This window comes from Microtus pennsylvanicus, chromosome 5 (genome assembly GCF_037038515.1).
Source record: "Microtus pennsylvanicus isolate mMicPen1 chromosome 5, mMicPen1.hap1, whole genome shotgun sequence".
NCBI lineage: Eukaryota > Metazoa > Chordata > Mammalia > Rodentia > Cricetidae > Microtus > Microtus pennsylvanicus.
The window spans coordinates 120,847,631-120,871,904 of NC_134583.1; the positions used below are offsets into that span (position 1 = coordinate 120,847,631).

The 24,274-nt window shown below is 51.3% G+C and overlaps 1 protein-coding gene across 1 annotated transcript in view; it reads right to left on the reverse strand.

Moving 5' to 3' along the window:
* Positions 1-10,993: 10,993 nt before the first annotated feature.
* Positions 10,994-24,274, reverse strand: part of Crtac1 (cartilage acidic protein 1) — a 145,118-nt gene continuing 131,837 nt past the window's right edge. Inside the window, exons 10-15 of the mRNA XM_075974121.1 lie at positions 23,813-23,913; positions 23,280-23,448; positions 14,727-14,872; positions 13,960-14,002; positions 11,583-11,726; positions 10,994-11,149 (exon numbers count right to left, since the gene is read on the reverse strand). Coding sequence (XP_075830236.1) covers positions 11,031-11,149; positions 11,583-11,726; positions 13,960-14,002; positions 14,727-14,872; positions 23,280-23,448; positions 23,813-23,913 — 722 coding nt within the window. The 3' untranslated portion in view covers positions 10,994-11,030. The remainder of the gene's footprint in view (positions 11,150-11,582; positions 11,727-13,959; positions 14,003-14,726; positions 14,873-23,279; positions 23,449-23,812; positions 23,914-24,274) is intronic.

Sequence of the window (24,274 nt, forward strand, 5' to 3'; positions counted from 1 at the left end):
GAACATGCACAACTCCCCATCATGTGCGTACAGTAATTTTAGGGAAAGATTAGAAAGCAGATAGATATTAGAAACTGGCATAGCTCTGTCTTGGAAATCATAAAACTAAACATTTATTAACCACCTACGGAATACCAGATACTTTACTAAAACCATATTCTAGGGATAAGAGGGATTTAAAGATGAGCTGAGTCTTCTCAAAAGTCTCAGGAGGTTGAGTAATGTGTCCCTGGTCAGAGAGGTGGTGCGTGAGTTAAAACAGGGATTTCCTCCTAGACAGGAAGTTGCCTGGGGTTGTGGCGGGGCTGGACCACACAGATCTTCTGGCCAGGATCTGATCCAGAGAGGACCTCATTAGGTCACAGGGACCACAGCTCTGGTCCTGGGGTTGGGGCCAAAGCGGAGGTGGTCTCTGGGTGGTGTGGACTAGAGCTCCAGGTACCTCAGAAGTTTTTGCTTGCTGCTTCGAAGGGACACCTGGCTCTGTACCTGAGCCCTGGGGAGCCTGGACCTTTGCCTCTGTTCAGTCTTGGCATGTGAGTGAGTGGGTTGGGAGCTGCCCCAGTGGCAGGGAGGGTCGTGCTGGAGTACTGCCTGGGTGGGAAGTTTGCTGTAGCCTGAGGTCAGGCTTGAACCTCAGCCAAGCTATTTAGTGAAGAAGCCCCAAAGAAAGAAGACTGGGGATTTAAAAATTGGCGAAAATTCACCCAACACCCCGCTCCTAGGGCTTGCCTGGCTGAGAGGCTTTCAGCTCTCCCACGTTTAAATGGCAATGGTCACGGTGATAAATGGTGATAACTGTGCTGGAGAGATGGCTCAGCAGTAAAGAGCACTCCTAGAGGACCTGCGTTCAGTCCGCAGCACCCACATGGCTGCTCACAACTCTAACTCTATCACCAGGGGACCCAACACCTTCTTCTGGCCTCCTCTGGCACTAGGCACACACAGTACATAGATATATGTGCAGGTAAACACACACACATACTTAAAGAAAATCTTTTTTTAAAAGGAAGAAAAACGGTAGCTAGCATATGCCTAACGTTTATTGTTTGTCGGGTCCTAGCTAGGCTCAGCCACAACCTCCTTCATGCTTAGGCCTCCTAGTGAGCTTTCCACGGTGTGAACGTCTATCCCCATCTTACAGATGAGGCACATGCACGGAAGTTCAACTGCCCCAGTTTACACAGGAAGTAGCAGAGCTTGGTTTTTAAGAAGAAATCTGCAAACTGCAGAAAGGGTCTGGGGTACATTCAGCTCTAAAGGCCCCCTAGTTACCCAGAGACTGGAGCTGCAGATTCCCAGGGAAAGACCTGGGGCTGTTTGGGTCTGGGTTCTGAAGCAGGCCTGGCATCTCCGTGCCCCAGTAGTGCAGGATTCTGAGTGGGCTGTGCTTACAGGCATGTGGAACCCCCAGGGACAGCCCAGTGAATGGCAGCGGAGGCCTGACGGTGCAGATCTGATAAAGTGTGGCTTTCTCTGCTGCCTCTGTTCTTAAAGCCAAACAAAGCTTTTTCCCTCTGGCTGGCTGTGGCCATGTCACTATTTCCCCCTTAACAACCAGACACAAGACCCCAAAGGACAGGTTATTCCTGGTTCCATTTGAAGGGGACAACCATCCTGGCACACCCCATGCACGCTTTTGGTGCATGGTCTTTCCTTGCTGTATGCTTTGACTTTCTTCTGTTGGTTAAAGACTGACTTCTTCGCTTTAGTTAAAGATAGGGAGGGCCCTTGTGACAAGAGGACCACGGAGTTTATAGAAGTTCGAGGTGCCGCCAAGTGGCGGGATCATGTACTGCACCCAAGAGCCAAAAGGCTGCAGAAAAGCTACAAAACTTCCTCAGCTACCTTAGCTAAGCCAGCAGCTGTTGCTTGTGGCTTCTATAGGTGTGGGTCAAGGGAGACAGCCACTCTTTCCCTCCGCAGCCGGTTTCAGCTGCTTCGGGAACTGCTGGTCTGGGAACCCCTCTCATATCCCTTGTGGTCCCTGTAGGAAGCACCCTCACCTTGCCTTTGCCTTCTATTCCCCTCAAGAACAAGCTGCTGAAAATGTGGCCCCAAACACGACCAAAACATTGAGCTCTGGCTTACAGGCAGCCTCAGTTTCCCCGGCCATCAAATAGGAAAATGCTTTACACAATTATTCAGACCCAAGCCTGAGACCTGGATTAAAAACACTGGCTCCACAAAAGCAATCAGACACAGCCTGGAACAGATTCAAAGACACAGTTGTCTATGAAGAAAGAACTGTCATGGCTGTTCCTCGCTTGAGGGGGGTGGAGGAGAGGGGGTCTGGGAACTCTTGGGCTCCCACTCTTCTGCTTCGGGGCCGGAGAGCTGGTAGCATAGGGATCTCACTTCTTAGAAATTCACTGTACTGCACACATGAGATCTATGCATGTTTCTCTGTTTTATTGAATTAACCAAAGAAGTTCATTGGCTCCAAGACAGGAAGAGAAAGCACAACAGTGGGATTCATGTTTTATTGAAGATCTATTAATACGCTTCATGTCAAACCAGACAATTGCAACTCAGCATGACTTATGTATACACACGTGTGCATGTGTGCATGGCTCCCGTTTGCTGTGGGCTGTGGATATATACAAAAGTATTTGTTATGCTGAGAGCGAGGCTGTGAAAAGAGAAGGTCCCTGGTGCCTAAGAAAACCTCACTATGGTCTCACTTAGCTCTGGCCATCCTGGAACTCACTCTGTAGACCAGGCTGGCCTTAAACACTCAGAGATCCACCTGCCTTTGCCTCCTGAGTGCTGGGATTAAAGGTGTGCGCCATTATGTCCAGCTACCAGTCCTTCTCTTAACCTCCATCTCCAAATCCTGCACTTATGAGTATAATCAGTGCCTTTATCGGGGAGACACAATCCACAGCTCTCAGCAGATTCTCAAAGTACATAGGACCAACCTCAAAAGGTTAAGGATAACTGGTTTTGAAGAATCAGAAAATGGCTAGAAATACGCCTTGTGTGAAATAGGTGGTTTGTAATGTCTCTCTTCTGGCTTTCAGAGTGTGGCCTTTGAGGGTTCCCACATGTCTCTTCTCAGGTGACTCTTAGAAGGCTCTATTTTCCCAGGCAGAGCCAAGGGCAGAGTACGTTGTGCTTGCAGCTCTTCTTTCAAGAGGTCCTTCAAAGGACCTGTCATTTCAGCATCTGCAGGATGCAGGATGCAGGGCATAGCATCCTGGGGTAGCACCAGGGCTTGCTTTTGAATCAGGGACGATAGAGGAGATGAACCACTGTGAAGGGATCAGAGGGCGGCCCCATCCAGGGACCTCCCACCCCGACCCCCAGCCATTCCCTTAGCTTCCTTGGGTCTACGCTTGCTCCTTTGTAAATCAGCAGCTATACAAGAATGCATCGTTGTGAACGGTAATTGGTTTCCTCATTGTGAGACGTGAATGTTATTATGGAGGTGACACTGGGACCTCACTATGCAATGAGCTGGTGACACAGGTTTCAGATACTCACGTGGAACGAACGGATATTTATCCAAGGCTTCAGTGATTCCCTCCCTCATACATGCAGGAACATTCCTGAGCCTCATTACTCCGCTTGCTTCTCTAACACTCCGGTGGGTGCTGTACTCGGGATCTGATTTTATACACGAGGAAACCGATGTTCCAGGTTGTTATGGAGCTTGGTGAGAGCCCATAGCTGAACTACTCAGAGCGAAGATTCCAATCTAAGTCCCCGACTCCGAGCCCTGCTGCATTCTACCTTAGCATGCCACGGTCAGGTACGCCATTCTACCTGGGCTGACTCGTAAAGACAGATTCCAGGCCCAGGGTAAAGCACATGGGCAAACGCAGACACAGAAAAAAATTAGTTTCGGAGCGGGATGGAGGTGCTCGTTATTTTGGAGTAATTCAAGTTATTGATTTCTGTAATGGAAAAGTGATTGGGGACCAGCTACCACCTGAGAGCAGTGTTGCTCGATGCCTGGGAAGGAGGAAACATTACACATATCTTACAAGGCCTCATATATAGTGAAGTTCCCTTCCCTGCTACCCCCAATTAGTCAGTAAACCTTTCAAGTGTGGGCATCATGTCTGACTCAGGTCTGCTTTTCCCCTCTCCGCCTCAGGTGCCTGTCACAATGCCTCGCCTCTGGCACTGAATGGGAGACACAGCCCATCTCTGGCTGGCGGGAAGAGGGAGAAGATGCAGCTTGTGCAATCTGAAGGCCCCTGGGCACTGGGCTGCTGAGAAGCCTTGCAGATAGATACAATTGAACTGCAAATGGCCACCAAATAACTCAATTAAAGGTAGAGGCAAGGGTCTGGCCTCTCCCGTGCTGGCAACAGCTCTCAATAAGGTCACCCTGGCTGTGTTCTTGTGGCTGCCTTCATGATCTTCTGGGAGAGAGGGAGAGGAAAAATACATTCTGCCTTGACTCAGTCCTCATTCATACTGCCTGAATGTCAGGACTTCAAGCAGGAAAAATCCTTTTGGACTGTCATGGTTTCTTTCGGGGGCGGGGGGGTCTGGAATTCTAGGCCTAGGTCTTAAGAAGGTACAGCACCATGGGATGAATGGATGGATGGATGGAAGGATAGATAGATGGAAGGATGGACGGAGGAAAGGTGGATTGACAGATATGTGGTTGGATACAGAGAAGACGGCTTCAGGGAGATGACTGATGGATCAGAACGGAATGAGAGGGCTGTGGGCAGGAGATGGATGTTTGCAGACCCTGGAGAGGCAGGAGAATGGATGAGTACTGATTGGACCTGTGCTCCCCCGAGCTGTTCAAAACACAGGCCTGGACTCTTCTAAGCAAAGACTCTGTGTTTAGCCCATTCCCCAATGAAGTCAGCATTTGTAACTGAGTGACGGATGGGTCTTGCTGGGAAGGAGTCTTACAGGTCTAGTGTGGCTTGGTTAATGACTTATGGATTGTTGTAAAATCAGGGCCCGCGAGAAGTGAAAACAGGAGTTGGAGGGCTTGGGACATTCCATCGGTCGGGTGTTGTGCCAACCTGGAGGGAGCCTCGCTGCCCTTCCTCAGGGCTGTTACTCCCGCCTTCGTCTGTGGATGAAGAACCCAAGGCTCAGAGGGGAAATGCCTTGCTTCACTTCAGAGTGTGGAGGTGGACCGCCTGGCATGAACCCGAGGCTTTGATCCCAGAGTCTCTTAGTGAGGGGAGAATTTCAAGGATAGATGGGTAGAAAGGTCACTGGGTCTTATGCTAGGTCTCTAGAGTAACATGGCATCTGGCACATGGGAAACCTTCTGCATGGGCTGAGGTACTGTGACTTTCTAATGATTGTGCTCTGGAGACAGTCCCAAAGCCCTCCTCTCTCTCTTTCCTGTATCTGCTTGAAATAGCAGGGTTGAGTTGCACATCTGGTTTGCACATCTGGTTTGCACGCCCAGTTTGCCTTCCTCCATTTGGTTTGTGCCTGTTCCCTTGCCATGCAGGAGCATCCGGGAGCTAGGGTGTGTTTCTCCTTCCCCAGCAGCTCCACAGAAGGAAGGAACTCGGCTCTTAGCTTGTAGAGGCATCCAACCGCTCTGAGGTAGGATTCTTTGTGGTTGCTCTGGGGGAGGGCCATACAGAGGGGCTATCTTTAGGGGAACGATTGGCTGCAGTTGGGTTTTCTTCTTTCCCGCAGGCTGGGGCAGCAGTATGGCACCCGGGTTCTGAGCAGGGCTTCCTAGGAAGTGATGGCATTCTCCTCACTGGCTCCTTACTCTCAGTCTCACGGTGCCTCCTGGAGTGGGTACCTTTTATCTTGGGTGCTTGCAGGATGGCGTGCAGGACTCTTTTTCTGCCTCTTGATGGGAGGGCCCAGCACTACCCACTTACTCCCCAAACTGTGGCCCCATGCTTCTGATACACTGGACCTTTCTGGGAAAGGAAGTGGGGAGTGGCCTGGCCTGAGCTCTTCGAAAGAGCCATGGGCAGTGTGGCCCAGAGCTGCAGGACTACCAAGCAGCAGAGTCTGTGGTCCTCAGCCTCTCTGCAAAGAACAGAGCAGGACTGGATGACTTCTCGGGTGCCTCAGCACCAAACGCTTGCGGACTCTCTTAGTGTTGATGGAGTATGTCTAGAAAAGTCCGTGGCTCTCAGAAACCTCTGCCCTGTGTGGCCCAGTTGACTTCATGCCCGCTCTGCTTCATTTACCTTATTGTATGACTGTTCTCTTTGGGAATGATGCTGTGTGAGCACTATACCGAACCTGGCATACCTTAGGACCGGGGAGGTAGGCTTTGCCCCTTGATGGCCGTTTGTGGTCCTGCAATCTCTTTCTCACTAACCTGCGAGCATCCTGGGGTAAGCCATATCCATATCTTCACTTGCACACCACTGGGTGTTCTAGGTGGGGAAGCATGGGAGTTTTGGCATCAGATAGAACCTGGCTCCATCATCGATTTTGGTATTTATTAATAATCAGATCTCTAATTTATTGGAGGCATACTCCATGCCAGGCACTGTGCCAAGTTTAATACAATAACGGAGGTATTGGTTAGTGCTAAAATTCAAGTTTAATAAATAACTGTCAACTTCATACCCATTTTACAGACGAGAAACTGCAGTTCAAGAATACTCCACCTACTTTAAATTTTTTTTCAAATGCCTTCCCTTCCCCTCCGGAGGTTGAACACTCTGGCCCACCTTACTTAAAATAACAGCTTGCCTCTACCCAGGAACCCACAAATAGCCTCAGTGCCATTCATCATCCCTGACACACTTGGCATTCTCCAGTGCACAAGAACTCCCTCCCCATTGCCCCCTACCTGTGTTTATGTGAACATGCCTTGCCGTATGTCAACAGGGAAGGGATGTCCCCTGTTGTCATCACAGATGAATATCTGAAGCCACCAGAATGATGCACAGCACTTGGTGGGTGTGCAGTTGAATACGAGTGAACAATTGGTTACACGACTCCCTCAGGCGCACATTTCCTGGAGATTGGCAGCACAAGGCTGGGGAACCCAGGCTACGGAGTAGAGAGTCTGCCGTCTCCTCAGCGAGCTGTGACTTTGTGTACCTTCCTCCTCCTGAGCCTCAGTTTCCTTGGTAATGGAGTAGGCTAGTAGCATTTGCCTTGCGGGATGGTGTGAGGATTGATGGAGACACGCATGTAAAGTTCTTGGCATATAGTGAGCATTCCGTAAATGTTAGCTTCTCACCCGAGGAGGTTCTTGTCTCTTCTTGCTTCTCATCCTCAGATGGCCTTCTCTCCGATCTCTTCACTGCTCAACAGCAGTGCTTAAGAGGACAGAGCTGCTAAGGGTGAGGGACAATGGGATTATCTCTCCTGTCAACTAGCCCGAGCTATCCTTCTTTCTCCTTCCAGGATGTGCTGTTGCCAAGGAGACACAACATCAGCCTCTGGCAGGTTTCTGACTCCCTGTGGCTTGGCCACTAGCTTCACAAAAGGAATGAGACACTGGTGACCGTAGGCAGGGAGGTAAGGGGAGAGACTTGACTGTCCTCCTGGGCTGGACGTCTGGTAGAGTCTGGAATCTCTGGTACTTGGAGATAATGAAGTGCTCTTTCTCTGTCTCCATGTGGTTCTTGGAGGCTGTGATGGAGTTCTTGCTCGGTCCAGCAGCATTGGCCAGGATGTGATGCCCAAGCCCTGGGAGGGGGCCATAGCAGCCAGAGTGACTCATAATCCAACTCCTGGCCCTCAGAATGGCACCTTCCCAGAGTAGGGCCAGCGACTGTGGTGATAGAGGTGGCCTGGTGTGGGGTTCTCCACATTGCACTGGAGAAAGTGGCCAGGCTGGCCTGATGAGGATGCTTTTCACATGGGTGTGGCCTGCTCTTCCTTCAGGCTTTGGTGTGACCTTGGTTCAACTTCTCCAGATCTCAGGTCTCTGGGGACTCTTTCTCCCTTCCCACCTGGCCCTGACTCTGGGAAACATGTGGCTTTTGCACAAACCAGTTGGCTACCTGGACCAAGTGGGTAGGCATGGCAGGTAAGCCTGCAGGTGGGAGAGTCAGACTGCCTGGGATGCCATCCCACCTTTGCCTGTCCCAGCTGTGTGAGCCTAAGGAACCACTTAACTTATCCGAGTAACTGGGATAATTATAGCACTTTCCCCTAGGGATTGCTGCAAGGATTAAGCGAGTTGGCTCTTGTAAAGAGTTTATATCCGCCCTAGACACGCGGAGCTAACTCACTGAAAGCTCTTATTTCATTCTGAGGGGAGACATTCCTGGAGGAGGCTGCACAGACAGAATAAAAGTGGTAGTATTATTGTAGTTATTATTTTGGGGGGTTCTTTTGAAAAAAATGGGGCCTGGCTTAGTTGGAGTACATCATGAGTTATTCACTTGCCCTGAAGGTCTTGTCTATTTTTCAATTTTTACAAATTCCACCATAAACTAAAAAAGATATCAGGAACCTAAGTGGGCCTACGGGATGGAAGAAAGATAAATGAGTGTAAGTGTGAGTGTGTGTATGTGTGCTCAATATAAGAAAAATAGATGTGTGTGTGTGCGCGCGTGTGTGCACTCAGATACTCAGAAGGGGACAGTGAGGATTCAGATGCCATGAGTCTCAGGAAGAGGAACCAGAAGGGAAGATGGGGATGGGGGATGGGGGGTGGGAGCACTGGTCTGGCCAACATTTCTGTGGCTGACAATGCCCAGGCAGCAAAGGTCTGGAGCCAGAGGTACCTGGTTCGAATACCTGGATTCCTGGCAAGAGGTGGGCCCTGGGCTTGGGGGCAGGCGAAGTAGAGTTTAGCCTTGTATTCTTTTTCCCACTGAAATCATCTTGGGTGTAGAAGGCTTGACCTTCTCACTGGAGGGAGCTTGTCATCTTTCTCACAAGAATACCCATGAGGGTCTCAATAAACACTTGCTGAATGAACATGTGGATGAATGAATGGATGGAGTTAGCTTCTGCGTGCGGTAACCGGCGAATCTAGCTAGACTTTTAAGAAAGCCCCCCTCCCACCCTGATGCTTGGCTTTTCCATCTGGCTGGAGGGAAGACAGTGTGCGTGGGGCGTATCAACCGTGTTATCTTTACTCACCATTATAAACCTAGAGCCTTGCTCAGGCCCTATTGTAGAGCAGGGGTTCAGACAATAGCTCCTGAATGCATGTACCCCATGGGATACCTTCTAACCCTGCATTCCCTTAACAGCTAGGAAGCCCGGGACGCCCCTTTGTGACTCATCTGACCTGCCCACAAGGTAGAGCGACCTGAAACGCAGTATGCCAGGCAGTTCAGGCAGCTGCTGAAGTTAGCTGGCACTCTGAAGCTCCTGGTGTCCTTGGCAAGCTGTCTCACTAGCTTTTCCTACCCCCACCTCTATTGCTCACGCTGTTGTGTGGGGGCAGTCAATGGAGCGTGTTATCTTGTCATTTCCTACAGTCGCTGCCTTTGCAGCCAGTCTCCGAGGCCAGGGCCTTCCTCATCTCTATATCTTAGATCCGCTTGCTCATTTCTGAGAAGGCGGCAGCTTCTGGGGCGAACACGGAAATGTCTAAGCAGCGAGTGCATGCCAATCACCCTCAACAAGAGGTGGGAAAGGTCTGCAGGCCTGGCATGGGGACCAGCTGGCTCTGTGACCTTGGGCAGGGCGACCTCAATCACTTCATCTCTCTGAGGCTCATGTCTGGGCCCTTTCAGATCTTTAATTCTCTGTCGATACGCAGGGATGGCACCGGTGGAAGTGGAGCGATTTTTAAGTTGTTATGTGCTTCCCAGGGAAATTGTAGCGGTTTTCATTTTAAAACTTTTCATTTAAGCTCTGGTTCCGAGTGTAAAAACAGCACTAGCTACAAGGAATTCATATTTTGTGATTTATTGGGAGTATTATTACGGTATCAGAAACGGGTAGTTTTTTTGCTAAATATGTTTTTAAAAGGCTTGCTGCATTCTTAAGCATGATTTTATTATATCTTCAAGCGACTTTTTCCCCACCATGAAGAATATATCTGTGATTTACAATGTGCCCTCACTAACAGAGCTGGTGGAGAGAGAGCATGTGCTGCGGTATTACATCACTCCAAAGGGTGCTCTGGCTACAGGCGCTTCCAGGCTCCTAAGCATACTGCAAAAGCTGGGTGGTTAGGTTCTTTCTGAAAACCAGGACTGTTGGAGATTAGCCACACCTATGTCCGGTGGCACACGGAGGAGCTGGGAAGGAAAGGAGGTGAATGGATACACTGACCCAACTCTCTTGCCACTTATTGAAAAGGGAATGGAGACCCAGAGTGGAGAAGCGAATGCCCCCAAGTGAGCCGCCGAGGACACTGCTCCTGGGTCTGCCCTTCGCCCACCCCACACGCCTTGCCTGGTCCTCCAAGTGCAATGCTGTTTCACACGGCTGGTGCCAGGACCTGGTGCTCCCCTTAGGTTGTGGCTTGTTTTCACGTCCCTCCTGGTGGAAGTGGCCCAGCGAAATTCAGCTTTCCAACCAGCATGTTCTCGCTCAGGCGCCCTGCCCCCACTAGCTAGGCGCTAATATGTAGCCGAGAGTTTATTGGCATAATTTCTCCAGAAAAGAGGCTGGAAGACTTGGCACATTCAAACTTAAGCATTTTTATCAAGAGCCCCAAAGGGCCCCCCTTCCCCTTCCCATCACCACCACCAACGCAATAAGGCTTTCATAATCATAGGAAATCAGGTTGTACAAAGCAGCAACAGCACAGGCCAAAGGAGCAGGCACATGATACATCACTGAATCAACTGAGCAAGCAACCGCCTGGGAGCCATCTTTGTTAAGGGCAAAATAAGACTGCTCACAAAGATACAGAAATGACTGGACTGTCCTGGTTCTTTGGAAGGAACGAGGGATCGGGTAGAGGAGACACTTTCCTTTTCTGTTTTCTCAGAAAACATGCAAAGAAAGGCTTCACAAACAACTAGGGTCACGCCAGCATTTCCCAAACTTCCCTTCTCAAAGATGGCCACCCCCACTGTCCACTCGAAGGAGCACATGGCAGAATCTATTGGGTGTGGAGAGAGGTAGGCAGCAGGAGAGATATAGTTTTCCACAAAGGTTGTGAGTTTTGTTTTTTTTTCCTTTATTGATGGAATTTAAAGTGCATATAACTGAAGGCAAAGTCCAAGGCCTAGCGAAAGATATGAGGCTTGAGAGAGAGGCTCAGAGATTCTAAAGGCAGCCGAAGAATACCCACCTAAAAAGGCCACTTGAGCTGCAAAAAATGAAAGGGTGGGGAGGTAGAAAACGGGGGAAGAGAAGAGGGTTGGTTGGGAGGAAGGAGGTAAGACAAACACCAGTTCAGAAATTCTGCCAAAGGTCACTTGGATGAGCTACTTTCCACCCCAGCTACGAGAACACCGGCTGACCTCCAGGCCAGAACACTTGCCTCAGAAGATAAGAGGGGAGTGAGAACCACAGGACCAGGACACAGCACCCCGGGGCCCTTCAGTGGAGCAGTAGTGAGGGGGCCCCTCCAAGCCTGACATGGTCTCCCCTGGAGAGTGAACGTGACTCTAGGAGCCTCTATCAGTCCAGGGGGAAGCAGGGGCTAAGGACCATGGTCTGGAGCCCACCCGGAGAGCCCTGCACTCCCAGGGACAAGGCATGTTTTCTTTGCTATGGAATGTGGCCAGAGTTCCACTCACCCACACAGGCTGTGCCGTCTTCATTGGGCTCATAACCCCGATTGCATCTCTTATTGGTCCGGCACCTGTAGCTCCCATAGGTGTTGACACACACGGGCTTGTCTCGAGGGCATACGAACGGGAACTGGATGCATTCATTGGTGTCTGCAAGGGAAGGAGAGCCAATCACCAGGGAGAGGTGGGCAGTGTGTCCTTCCTTAGGATCTGTCTGTCCGCCTGCCCTGTGATCCCGGGTATGTCCCTTTTCCTTGCTGGGCCTGTCTCTCCACATCAGTGCTCCTCCTGTCCTTGAGTCCTGCATATTGGGAGCGCTCAGGCTCGGTCCTGGGTCCTTTCTATAGATCACACTTTTTCTAGATAAACTCTTTAAATGTGGACGACTGTAAACTTCCTGCCTCCAGCCATAACCTCTCCTTTGGGCTCCACGCTCTTGAATCCAATCACCAATGGCCTCCATGGCAGTTCCACCTGGATGCCTAATACACACCTCAGACTGATCATTTCCAAAATGGAACTCTGATTTCCCTCAGCCCCTAAGCCTCTTCTGTCCCCTCTCCATCTTCCACAGTTCTGTCAATGCCACCACCAACTGCTCAGCCACACCAGCAGAAATCAGACTTATCTCCCCAGCCTCCCGTTTCCTCACCCCACGATGCAATCCACTCTGCCCCGAAGCAGGCCTCTCATCTGTCCACCTTCCTCACTGCCGCCACCCTATGCCCAACCCCCACGGTCTCTTGCCTGGATGTCTGCAGCGGCTGCCTTACTGGCTTTCCTGGCTTCCAGGCTTCCCTTCAATCCAGCCTGCAATTCAGCAGCCAGAGTGATCTTTTCAAAACGTGAATCCAATCAGGCTACTCTCCTACTTAGCTCCCAAGGACCTAAGAACAAAGTCCAGACTCCTTCCGGAATCCTCAAGTCCCCCCTTGACCTGTGCTACCCTCTACCTCATTTTAACCATAACACCACCTCTGACATCTGTGACGAGCTTGTGCCCTTGGCCTGTGTTCTCCCCTCAGCTCCTTCTGGGGCAGGTACTTCTAATCCTGTAGTCTCCACTTATGAGCCCCTCACCAGTGGCTCTTTCTGACTTCTCTACTGAGACAGTCCCCAGGCTGCACCTAGCTGACAGGGTTCCTAAACCATTTTCTAACACCACGAAGTCCTGTGTCTGAGGTCTGACCCCTCCATCAGGATGAGAACCCCTCAGGTAAGGAACTAGACTGCATCCCCAGAGCCGGACACGGTGCTTTAGTACCATGTAGGGGACCTTCTGGGTGACAGAAAGGAAGAGCTGCCGGGCCAGTGATCTCAAAGGGTCCTCTCAGCATGTAGAAAAAACTCCAAAGTTTTATGTGCCTGTGCTGTGCATTCTCATGTGACCAGAGTGGCACACGGACAGTATGGGGGAGTCACGTCTTCCCTTAGGCACCCATACTTCATTCTGTAGTCCTGTGCCCAGGCAGTATTCTCCACGGGTGCCCTGACCCCTCTTTCTGTGGCTGTCCTACTCATCGTCCCCCAGGTTCCAGATTGACCCCGATTTCTCTCTGCCACCTGGGATCTACCCCAGATGATTAACACCCCCTTTGGTGCCTCCCAGCGCATGTCATCCCTGGCCCACATATATGGTCGTCAGCTGTTCGTATGCAGGCTACTCTGTTTCCTGGCTGTGAGCTCCACAAGAGTCGGCTGTGTCTATTTTCTCTGGGTTTGAGGAAGAAAGAATCCACGCCCTAAGTCCTCGTTACAAATCAAGATGTAAGGCTTTGGGTTGGACATCTTATGGACCCTGAGTTGCTAGATGGCCCCTCCTCATAGAATAATTGGGAGACTTGAGAAAGTCATGAGACCCTCACTGACCTGGCATCTGGAAGCTACCAGCCTTCCCTGTACTGTACCCGGCTGCAGTCTCCTGTCTACACGGTGATCACAGTCCACACCCTGTTGTGCCCGAATGCCTCCTACAGTTAGCTCCCCCTCCATGGGTCTGTCAGGCTCCTGGCTGACTGCTCCTCAGTCTGGCCATAGAATGTTTCTGCTCTGCTTCTGGCAGGGTGAGGCTTATCCATCACCGTCTGAGTGTCTGTGTGGCAGCGTGTGCCATCCGCGGGTTTGTTCTCCTGCTATTCATGGCAGGCAGGGACTGCCAATGCCCAGCAGCGGAATGAGTCAGCCTGCAGTTGTTAAAGTCACTCTCACCTTGGTGAGGTATAGGGTGACTGTCTTGGCAACTGGATCTCTAAGGACCGATGGCACCTTCCTCTCCCTATCTCTCTAGCCACTGTCTGTGTCTCGGGCCTTGGTAGGTCAGCCTGAGAGTCCCCAGGAAGATCCCAGCCTCTGCCCCGTCCTCTGATGCCTATAGGCGACTCACCCATGCAATGGCCATTGTCCTGCTGGGAGAATCCTTGTCCGCACTGCAAGGTGGCAGAAGCAGAGACACTTGTGAGTTGAGAGGCCTCATCTCAGGTCCCCTCCTTGTCACAGCCACAGAGTAGCTGTCACTGCTCTTAGCCTGAGCCTGAGGGCAGCCCCTCCTCCCTCCCTCTTATTCTGCCTTACACTAAGCATGGATATGTTGTTGAGGCGGAGGGCAGAGCATGGCATTCAAACTCTCTCTGTACCTGACACAGACCTGAAGCTGGACCAGGACCGTACCCTCAAGGATCCTAGTTTATGGTCTGAGCCTCATCCAAGGACAATAGGAGGTCTCTTCAGGTATTCAGGAAAGACAAGGGCAGCAGGAGACTAGGGATTGGTTCTCAACCCACTGCACAACTGGCTTTAGCTGTAGCTTTAGCTGGCCTTGGCTTCACTTTCTGGGCCTCTGGTTTCTTCCCCTGTGAAATGGGTGCAAACCCCGCTGCCCTGCCAACCCTCCAGAATTCTGTGAGAAGCTGAAGAGGTGTGGGTACGGCAGGTTGCAAAACTACAAGTGGAGCCTTCATCTCTCCCATTCTAGAGAGCGAGTCTACAGATTCCCCCCTAGGATAATGGGTGGTGGTGCTGCCCCCCTCTCTCCTTTCTCTCCCTCTCTCTCTCTCTCTCTCTCTCTCTCTCTCTCTCTCTATATATATATATATATATATATATATATATATATATATATATTGACTCTAAGGCCCAGAGGTCTTGGCCCACCTCTAGTGGGGCTGTGTCCTGAAGTTTGTCCTCATCCCGGGGATAGAGGATCTCCAACACTGAGTTCATCTCCCCGCTGGCCACACTGCGGCTGACCATCTTGCCGTCTGGCCATGTCACCTCCACGCTGCTGGCTTCATCCCTTCCTGTTGGAGAAAGGAGAGGGGTCAGGAGCAGAGGAGAGAGGGCCTCTTGGAGTACTAGCAGAAGCATGCTAACAGAGAGAGTGGCTAATGCACTCTTTCCAGGGCCGCGGGGAGGAATAAGATAGATTTGAGGAAGCTCCTCCTCGGGGCCAGACCGTCCAATCGACCACTCTGCAGTGATGGAGAGGCCTGGTGTCGGCCTTGTCCAGTTCACTAGCCCCTGGCCACATGCAGGATGGGAGTGACTGAAGAACTGAATTTAACATTTTACTTAATTGAAATTAATTTACAACTCAACAGCCACATGATGCTAGTAGTGGCTGTATTGGAGAACTTTTATTCTAGCCAACACGTCAGGCAGCAGGAGGCTGAATTCGAGGAGCTGTAGGCTTGATGGTAAGCAGGCTAGCTTTAGAGCCAGGGGTTCAAATCCTGGCTGTCACTTGCTTGATAAGCTGCAAGAACATGATGAGGGCCAGGTGTCTGGGAGTCCTGGGGACAAGTCCTAGCTCTGCAGCCAACTCGCTGTGCCCTTCTGAACATGCCTCTGATATTTCTATTGATGGAGCTCTGCTAGGAGCCAAGCCTTTTTTTTTTTTAAGTCACTGGGAATGTCCCCTCATGGGTTTCCCTCTCCATCTGGGAGGCAAGCAAACAGACGAACAAATAAATCATGTTAGATAGTGCCAAGCTTTGTGATGAAAAGACCCAGAGACTGGCCAAGGTCCTGTTCAGTGGTCCGGGACAAACTCCTGGGGAGGAGCTCTTGAGCTGAGCTGTAAGACCCAGGAAAGATGGGGTAGAGAAAGGCTGCTCTGCGGATCTGTGATCCTTACAGAAGATACCCAGGAAGCTCGGACAGTGTCCCTTGTGAGTTCGTCACGCACATCCTGAGAGCAGCATGCTGTAACAATGGCAAAAACTGGGCTGGGAAGATTGGTCAGGTGTCCAGGCACTGTCTAGGTGTGCCCAGCTCCTGCCTAAGGAAGCAGGCTAGCCTGTGCTGTGGCAAGACCTGGCTAAAAGCAAAGATGTGGGGGTGGGGGTTGATCGCCCTCACCTGTGGGCCGTTCTCAGGTTACCAGGGAAGGCAGGCAGTGCTTGGCAGTTGTGGGCGGAGCTCAGAGGATGGGACTTGTGCCCCCAGCACCGCTCCTCCCATAGATCCACTGGGTGGACAGCCCCAAGTTTCTGTCTAGTCAGAGGGGGCTCCTCAGGGGCCTGACTGCTCCTAGAGCAGGGGTGGGAGAGAGACTGAAGAGGGCCAAGTATAGATTTTCTGTTTTGAAGCCGAATCGTGAGGCCCACGAATCTGGCGTTTTTAGGGTGTGCAGGGCCCAAATTAAGTGGCTCATGAGAAAAGCAAACGTTTTCCATTAAAAAAAGGAGACAAAAGCAAGTGTTTCTCACCTCTGCTGACAGAACAGCTCCATGAATACATTTTACAGCCTGACTGAAGCCACAAATAACTCAAAGACTTGAGGAATATTCATAGACTCAAATTTGCAGCCCCCATGGGGCACATGGCTCTGGACCAGGTTCTCTCTCCCCGAATACGGGGGAGGGGCTGTTAGATGAGTAAGCCATCCTTTCTGGGACTCTTTGTCTGAAACTTAGGGGTGCAGGCTCAAAGCCCCACTGTCCAGAGAAGCCCAATGTTTCCCCCCTTGAGTCTGAATACTGCCCCACTGATGACTCTTGGCCGCATCAGCTCTTAGACAGGTCAGTAGTAACAGCGAACACTGATAGCATGCCCAGACCAGACCAGAGCAGACCAAATGCTTCATGGTGTGAACCAGCTCCTCCCATGTGAAAGGTGTTGTCTACACAATCTTCATCTTGGAGAACACTGAGACCTGGAGAGGCTAGGGAAATCACCCAGTCACTCACCTAAGGCCTGTGAGACCCCAAAGCCCCTGTCTGCTCCGCTTTTGTTATACTGCCCTTCCCATAATGCTGGGCAGGGATCTAGGATTCAGCACTGAATGAAAAGGACCCAAGCAAGTGGGACAGAGCTGGTTGCTATGGGATTAATGAGCAAGGTGAGGCCATAACAAGTGAGGGAGGGGCTGTGATGGGACTGGTCCACTCGGTGGGGATGGTGGGGATGGTGGGGACGGTGGGGACGGTGGGGATGGTGGGGACGGTGGGGACGGTGGGGATGGTGGGGACGGTGGGGATGGTGGGGACGGTGGGGACGGTGGGGACGGTGGGGACGGTGGGGACGGTGCGGAATGGTTTTCTGGGGCAGAGAAGAAAAGCACTCAAGGCAGGGGAGTGAGCTTGGTGAGGCCACCGGTGTGAAAGCACAAGTTATGTTTGAAGATGCAGAAGTTCCAGGTTGGGGAAGCAGACTGGAAGGATGCTATTGGGTGAGGTGTGGGGAGGCGGGAACCTAGGGGAGCCCTTTGGAGACTTTGCACCTGCAAGGTGGGCATTTCTGGCCCATTCTCTGGATTTAATCACTGAGGCTTGGCAAGGTAGGAGGTGACTTGGGGACATCTGAGCTAGTGCTGAAACCCAGACTCGGGTCCTTGGATAGGTAGCTAGATTCCTTGGCTCCAGGCTGCTGGCCAGGTGTCTCCAGTATTCCCAAGGCTGTACAACTTCAGGGCCTGGCTCCCTGCCTCTGAGGTAAAGCAGCCACACTGCTAGGCTACTGTACGGGGAGTTCTGTCTGTGCGGGGCCATTATCCAGCAGAGGTGTAGGTCAGGAACAGCAGGGAGTGGACTCTGGCAGCTTTGAAAGGACAAAGGCCAGGGAGCTGCGTGGCACCGTGTTTTTCAGAATTACAAGCAAAGCAGATGGTGGGAATCCAGTTGGTGGAATATTTTTGCACTTCAATAAAGCCATTTTTATGTGGGCCACTGAATTTTCCTTCCCTAAATGAGCACCAGCCGGTTTGGAGGCAGCTCTGAGTCACTTGTAAACAATTAACTGAAGGGGAGGAGTGTGGGGGTGGGGGCAGGGTGGTATCCATGCGTGGGGTTGGGAGAGCTTGAGTGGGTGACCCCAGCAGGGGCACTGGGGGCCAAGTGGGTTAGCAGTCCTTGTTTTTACCTGCTGGGTTTGGCTGTACACTTGTTTAGCCCACTGGTACGCAGGAGATGCAGCGGCAGCCCTGGGGGGCTGGGTGGGCAGTATTCAGCACCAAGAACAGAAAGGGTTATTTATGAAGCCAGCAGGTGGTCTGCACCCAGGAGGGGTAGGGCAGCTGCGCAGGAATGGCACAATGTGGTTAGGGTTCCTCGGAGTGAGGGCAGGGTCTGCTGAGGAGGAGCAAGACTCATAAAGCGCTGCATAGCTGAGTGGGTCCTCAGGGGACCCCTGGAGAACAGGAAAGTTCCTGAGGTTTTTGCTTCCCGGTGCAGCACAGCTCAGGTTTCTAGGGAGGGAGGTGAGGAAACACATATGGGTCTGACTGTCTGTCTGTCTGTCCTTATAGCTCTTGCACCATCTTAGTAAGGCCTGGAGCATTCAGAGAGGCAACTGCAGGCAGGTGTGCCTCAGCCAGTGCAGTCTGGAGTCTGATGCGCCCTGTGTGGACAGGAAGGAGTATGCACACACGTTCACACCAGCTCCCCACACCTTGCAGCAACATCAGAGAGAAGCAGCAGGGAATGATTCATGGAGCGAGAACCACCAGGGAGCAGGGTTGCTGAGCTTGGGCTGGAAGTGTACGCCATGAGGGATTCTTGCAACCCCTCACCTCCAGATCTGGGCCCCTGGACACAGCCTCACCCCCTACTGTGCTTCTTGGCCCCACAGAACCCCAGGGCAGACCTCTCTTGAACACGTGACCTAGACAGCCCCCTTCGCACCTCCAACTGCACAGACCTGGAAACAATCTAGCTGTCCATCAACAGGGGACTTGGTAAATAAATTATGAATGCCGCCACACAGCGAAATACTCTGTGGCTCTGGAGGAAAATAAAAGAGATGCGCACAGACTTGGAGGCATGGCCCGGCTTTTACTGTGCAGGGGAGGAAAAGAGCAAGCGGGGGAAATGCCATCATTTTTGTTTTGTTTTTTTAAAGAAACAAAGCTAAGTAGTGTGTGCATCTTAAATGCGCTCCTGTGTGTACTGCATGGGGTAAAGGCTGATTAGGAGCTTGGCCTCCTAGCTGGAAACTGCTGCTTGCTCCTCTTCCTCCCCACTCCTAACTCCCTTCCGCTGCTTGGCGTTTTCTTTCTTTGTGGCACCTAATACAATCTTCACATAGTCTATTTCGCCTGTCTATTCCGCTCATCATGTCTCCCGTGCTGCCCTTCCCACTGGAATGCAGAGGTGCTCAAGGCAAGGCCCTTGATGCAGATACTGCCGGGCAGCTAGTAGGTGTTCAGTGAGCGTGGACTGGATGGAGTCAAATGGCGCCAGAGTGAATGAGGAAATGTTTGTTTGTTGTTTTGTCCTTTACTTAACATTCCAAGCACTGTGATGAGATCGCGGGTGATTTTTACTTCTTTTTATGATTTGTTGTATTGTCTCGCTTTCCTATAATCAATACACATTGTTCTCACAATCAAGAGAAATGTTTGAGAAGTGTTTTAAGAGGACTCGAAGAACGTGAGCCGTGGGGCTGCTGCCCTGCACACATCCTCTCTCGCCTCAGCTCTGGCTCCCCTGGACCTGCCTGGACACCCCCCGTCTCTCGCCTCAGCTCTGGCTCCCCTGGATCTGCCTGGACACCCCCTCTGTCCATCAGGCCCTGTCTAGCCTCCCTTGGAGACTTCCCCAGCTCCCGCTTTCCAAGCACTGTTCCCATCCCTCCAACTGAGTACTCCCACCACTGGGTCTTGGTTCGTGCTAGCCTGGCCTCTGGAATGTTCTCAGCCCTGCCTCCCCCATGTCGTGCCCCCCCCCCCCCCCGCGCGCTTCTAAGTTCCTACTATTTTGCTAGCTCTCCTCCTAGTCACCTCCTCACTTGGCAAAGCTGTCCAGGGCAAGGATGATTTCCCTTGCTCCCTCTTCTCAAGGCTCCATGTTAGTGCAGGATGCATGGGGACAGGCCTGCATGAGACTTCCTTGGTTTATCCGCAGCCTGACAGCAGCATTTCTTCCAGTCTCCTTCCCCACGTCTCTGCCTCTCTTGCCTTCTGCTTCTGTCCTGTTTCTCTTCCTTTGCTTGTTTTCTTCAGTCATTCCCGACACTTGGTTTCCCCACTGTCTCCCTCTCTGCCCTCTCTGCTCTGTCCTGTTGCTGGCTCCCCATAAGTCAGGAAGGACAACTATGCTTAGCCCATTAAGATCCTGCTGGGATCCTAAGGGGCCCTGAAGAGGCAGGGATGGAGTTAGCCTGGCCCACTGTTTGGGTTTTTGGTCTGGTCCACAGAGCTGCTCTGTGGTCATTGTTGATCTCAGGCAACTAGCAAGGGTCTGTTCCTGAGACCAGGCGTCTTTCTAGTGTCCCCCTGGAAAGGAAGCCCCAAAAAGAGGAGCCCGATAGGGGCAGGGTGGGGACCCTTACAGCAATTTGGTTCAAACCAACAGCAAATCCCATTGAAGGCTGCTATCAGGAGGGTACCCTGACCAGATGCAGTGTGTGCTACATTGGGTGTTAGTTTACTCCTGAGCACCCTGGATGTCATCAAATGACCCTGCATGCTGCCTAGTTGAGGAAGCAGGCTCTTCTCCTGGTGGTGACAGATTCTGGAGAGGAAAGAACCCAGAGATGCCCCCTAATACACAAAATAGCAGAGACAGTCCACAGGATGTGGGGCCAGACGGCCTCAGCCCAGCTCTGCTGCTCTATTCTGGGAGCCTCAATTTCCTTTTCTGTTCAGCGGGGCTGACATCTAGCTTGATAAACATTTCAACTTTGAAACCACAGCGGCCACCTTGGTGCTTGAATGGCCTTTCGGGATACCCATAAGCTGAAGGGATACTTGCATCAGGAAGAAAGAGACAGAGAAGCCCTGGGAGGAGTCACCAAGCCCAGCAATTCAGTTTCTAAGGAGGGCTCCAAAGCCAGCCAATCCCCACCTGGAGCTGTGAATTGGTCAGTGTGTTTAAACATCACCTCAGCGTTCTGGCCTGTAAAGCAGAGACTGTGGTTCATAATTCGTCAAGTTCCCAGGAGAACTGATGAAGAATTTGGGCAGAGCCCTGCACGCTGGAAGCATACTGTAGGTGTCGGCTACTGTTAATTTGCAAGAGGGAGAACTCCATGTTTAAAAGTCAGCTTGTACCCTTAGGGCCAGCATAGCAAATGGCTGCTCTAGGAGTGACAGATGCCCCAGGCTCAGGCTCACCCCATCCAAGCCAGGGAACAGGCTCATATAACTAGGCTCTGGGTCCCCTAAATATTTATTGTTTCTTTCTCAGACTACATAAATATTATGTGTTCCCTATAAAAACCAGAATGCGCACACATATACTAGAACATATGGTAGAAAATACAAACCACATTTTCAGGCAGGCCTGAGTTTGAATCCCACCTCTGCCATTTGAGAATCATGAGCTCATGGCAGGCTTCCCTTAACATTTGGATCCAGTTTCCCATTTGCAAGATGGATATAGCAATGCCCACTTGAGGGTACTCGTGAGGATGAGTTCATGAGAACTGGGTGCACAGCACTGTGTCCAGCATATGCTAAGTTCCTGTAGTAATTTCGTTACTCAGATGGGATGGTTTACGCTCTTGGCATTTCTTTCCTTAGTTTTTTTTTCTTTGTGCAATACGATGTGTGCTTAATATTAATGCTTCTAAATATTTATTGATTAGAGAACATACTGTCTAATCTTTTTATATTAAAATCATATCACCTCACAAGGCAATAGCACACAGGAAAGCATCTGGTGAAAGCTGGGCAATCTTTGGCTCAAATGCTTTGACTTGTGGCCCACCTCTTCTTCAATGCTCCGCAGTCTTTTCCTCATTAATTGTAATTCCTGCATGCTCCCTGAAGAATTTTCACATCTCCCTATAACCTCCACATTTTAAAAAAAACAGCTTATTTTGATATAACTGGAGAGCTAGCAGGGTTGTGAAGACAGCGTGAAGGGATCCATGTAGGTAGCTGTCCCAGTGCCTGTGGCTTCATGTAGGTAGCTGCCAGTGCCTATGGCTTCATGTAGGTAGTTGCCAGTGCCTATGGCTTCATGTAGGTGGCTGCCCCAGTGCCTATGGCTTGCTTCATGGTCGTACCACATGAAAATCATGGGAACCTTGCCATGGGAACAGGTGTGTGAACAGTTCTTTGTCATGAATCACACATTAGATTCGTGTAGCCACTGCCACTGAGACACTCACTGCCCATTGCTGTGGAGATGCCCCTCATGGTTTACCTGCCCCAACTGCCCATCTTCAGCTCTATGACGTGGTCATTTGGGGAAGGTGACTTTGACAATGAGACTTCTTATTGCCAAATCATATTCTGCAGCATCAACAAGGCAAGTGTCCTTTGCTTCTGTTTTTGTTTTGTGATACAGGGTTTCTCTGTGTAGCCCTGGCTGTCCCAGAACTCACTCTGTAGACCAGGCTGGCCTTGCACTCAGAGATCCGCCTGCCTCGTCCCCTGAGTGCCGGATTAAAGGTGTGCATCACCGCCACCACACAGCACAGCTTTTCTTTTCTAAAAGAATCTACCAAGCAGTCAGGCCAGTGAGATGACTCAGCAGGTAGAGGCACTTGCCACGCAAGCCTGGTGACCTGAGTTCAAGCCCTGGGACCCATATAAAGGTGGAAGAGACAATTAACTCCATAACATGTCCTCTGACCCCCACATGCATGAATGCCCCCCCACACTAAGAATAAACACACAACTAAAACTATAATTGACCATGCCATTTTCAGGATGGGAGCATATGTCCCACAGCAGCAAGAGAGCCAGCTTCTCCTGTGTCTGGAGGCTGCCCAGCATTCTTTTGGGGTATTCTAAGAGGTGGGTAGTATAGCTCAGAGGCACCAGGGGCATGCTGTTGGTTTGCTTCTGGGGCGTGTGGCGACTGCAGCTTTTAGACATAAAAGTAGGGTTTTTTTTTTTTTTGAATCCCGTCCTCCACTAAGATCCAGCCTTCACCCTTAGGGTGACTTTGTGCCCATTGAAAACTCAGGGCTCTAAGCCTTCCATCCAAGGAAGTCATCAGCACCCTAAATACTGAGCTAGCTAAATCAGGTCAGGGGGCAGCTGCCCTGGACATATTCGGTGGAGATCAGTGCGTGAACAAGTCTATGACCTGCGCAGAAGGAGAATTATGTACTCTGACCCCGAGGTGAGCTAAATCCACAAAGGCCCTGGGGTGGGGGCTCCTGCAGGCGAGGGGAAACCTTCCCTCCATTCCTTTCTTCTGAGCATAGACTCACAATCAGCATTCACTGTGATGCCATAAAGAAGCTGAATCTCACCGCACATGGCAAGACACATTGCAGAATCTGCTACCATTCCCATGGGCCCCAACTCACCCAGGCCAAAATGTGCCACAGGCTCCATCTCACACAGGTAACCGGAGCCCCCATCAATGATCCGTAGGTGCGCCCCACTCTTCTTGGTGTAGAGTACAACCTTGGCACCCCTGGCGAAGGCCCCAAACCGGGTGCGGGGCACCACACGTAACCAGTTGTTGCTGAAGCCCTGGGGGAAGGAAGGTGGTGAGCATCAGTCAGGTTGGTATAGAGCAGGGTGGGAGGGAAGAGGAGGAGGAGAGAAGAAGGAGGAGGGGAGAAGGAGGAGAGGAATGTGGGCTGCAGGAAGGGGGAAGCCAAACGATTGTGGGGCAAGGTTTAAGGCCAAGAAGTTCCCGTGGCAGAAGGCAGAGGGCTGAGCAGGGGATTCTCTTGGATGTGGTACTTCCGGCTGGGAACGTATGGGCTTCCGGTCCGAGGCTTTCCAGTTCCCATTTCCCATCATGCTGGCTAGCAAGCCCAGGTTCCTTGCCTTCATGGGCCACTGAGAGCACACCAGGCTGGGAGCTAAGGGCCCTGAGATGGGCGCACACCTGATTTCCCCGGAAGACAGATAGTGGCTGAGCCATGGACTCTCCATGTGACAAGATGAGGTCCAGCATGCCATCTCCATCGAAGTCGGTCACCACGCCCCCTACAAACAAGGCAGATTTCACCTCTAGCCATTAGCCCAGCCACTAGACTAGGCGGGAGGAGGGGCTCCCTGGTGTGGTGACTATAATCATGAGTATGAAAGACACAAAGACAAAACAAACAGGCTGGGGCAGGAACAGGGCTGCAGGCCCATCTCTCTCCTGTCCATCATCCAGCTCAAGACAGGAATTCACAGACAAGCTTTCCTTCCTTTCCCTGAATGTCATGGATGGGATGGGTCTAAGCTATGACCTGCTTTTCTTGTGGTTTGAATGATATACCTCTTTATTTACACAGTGGTTTTTGTTTCTGTTTTTTCAGCTTCTCTAGTGTTTGTATAGGCATGGTCTATTTTTGGTTCT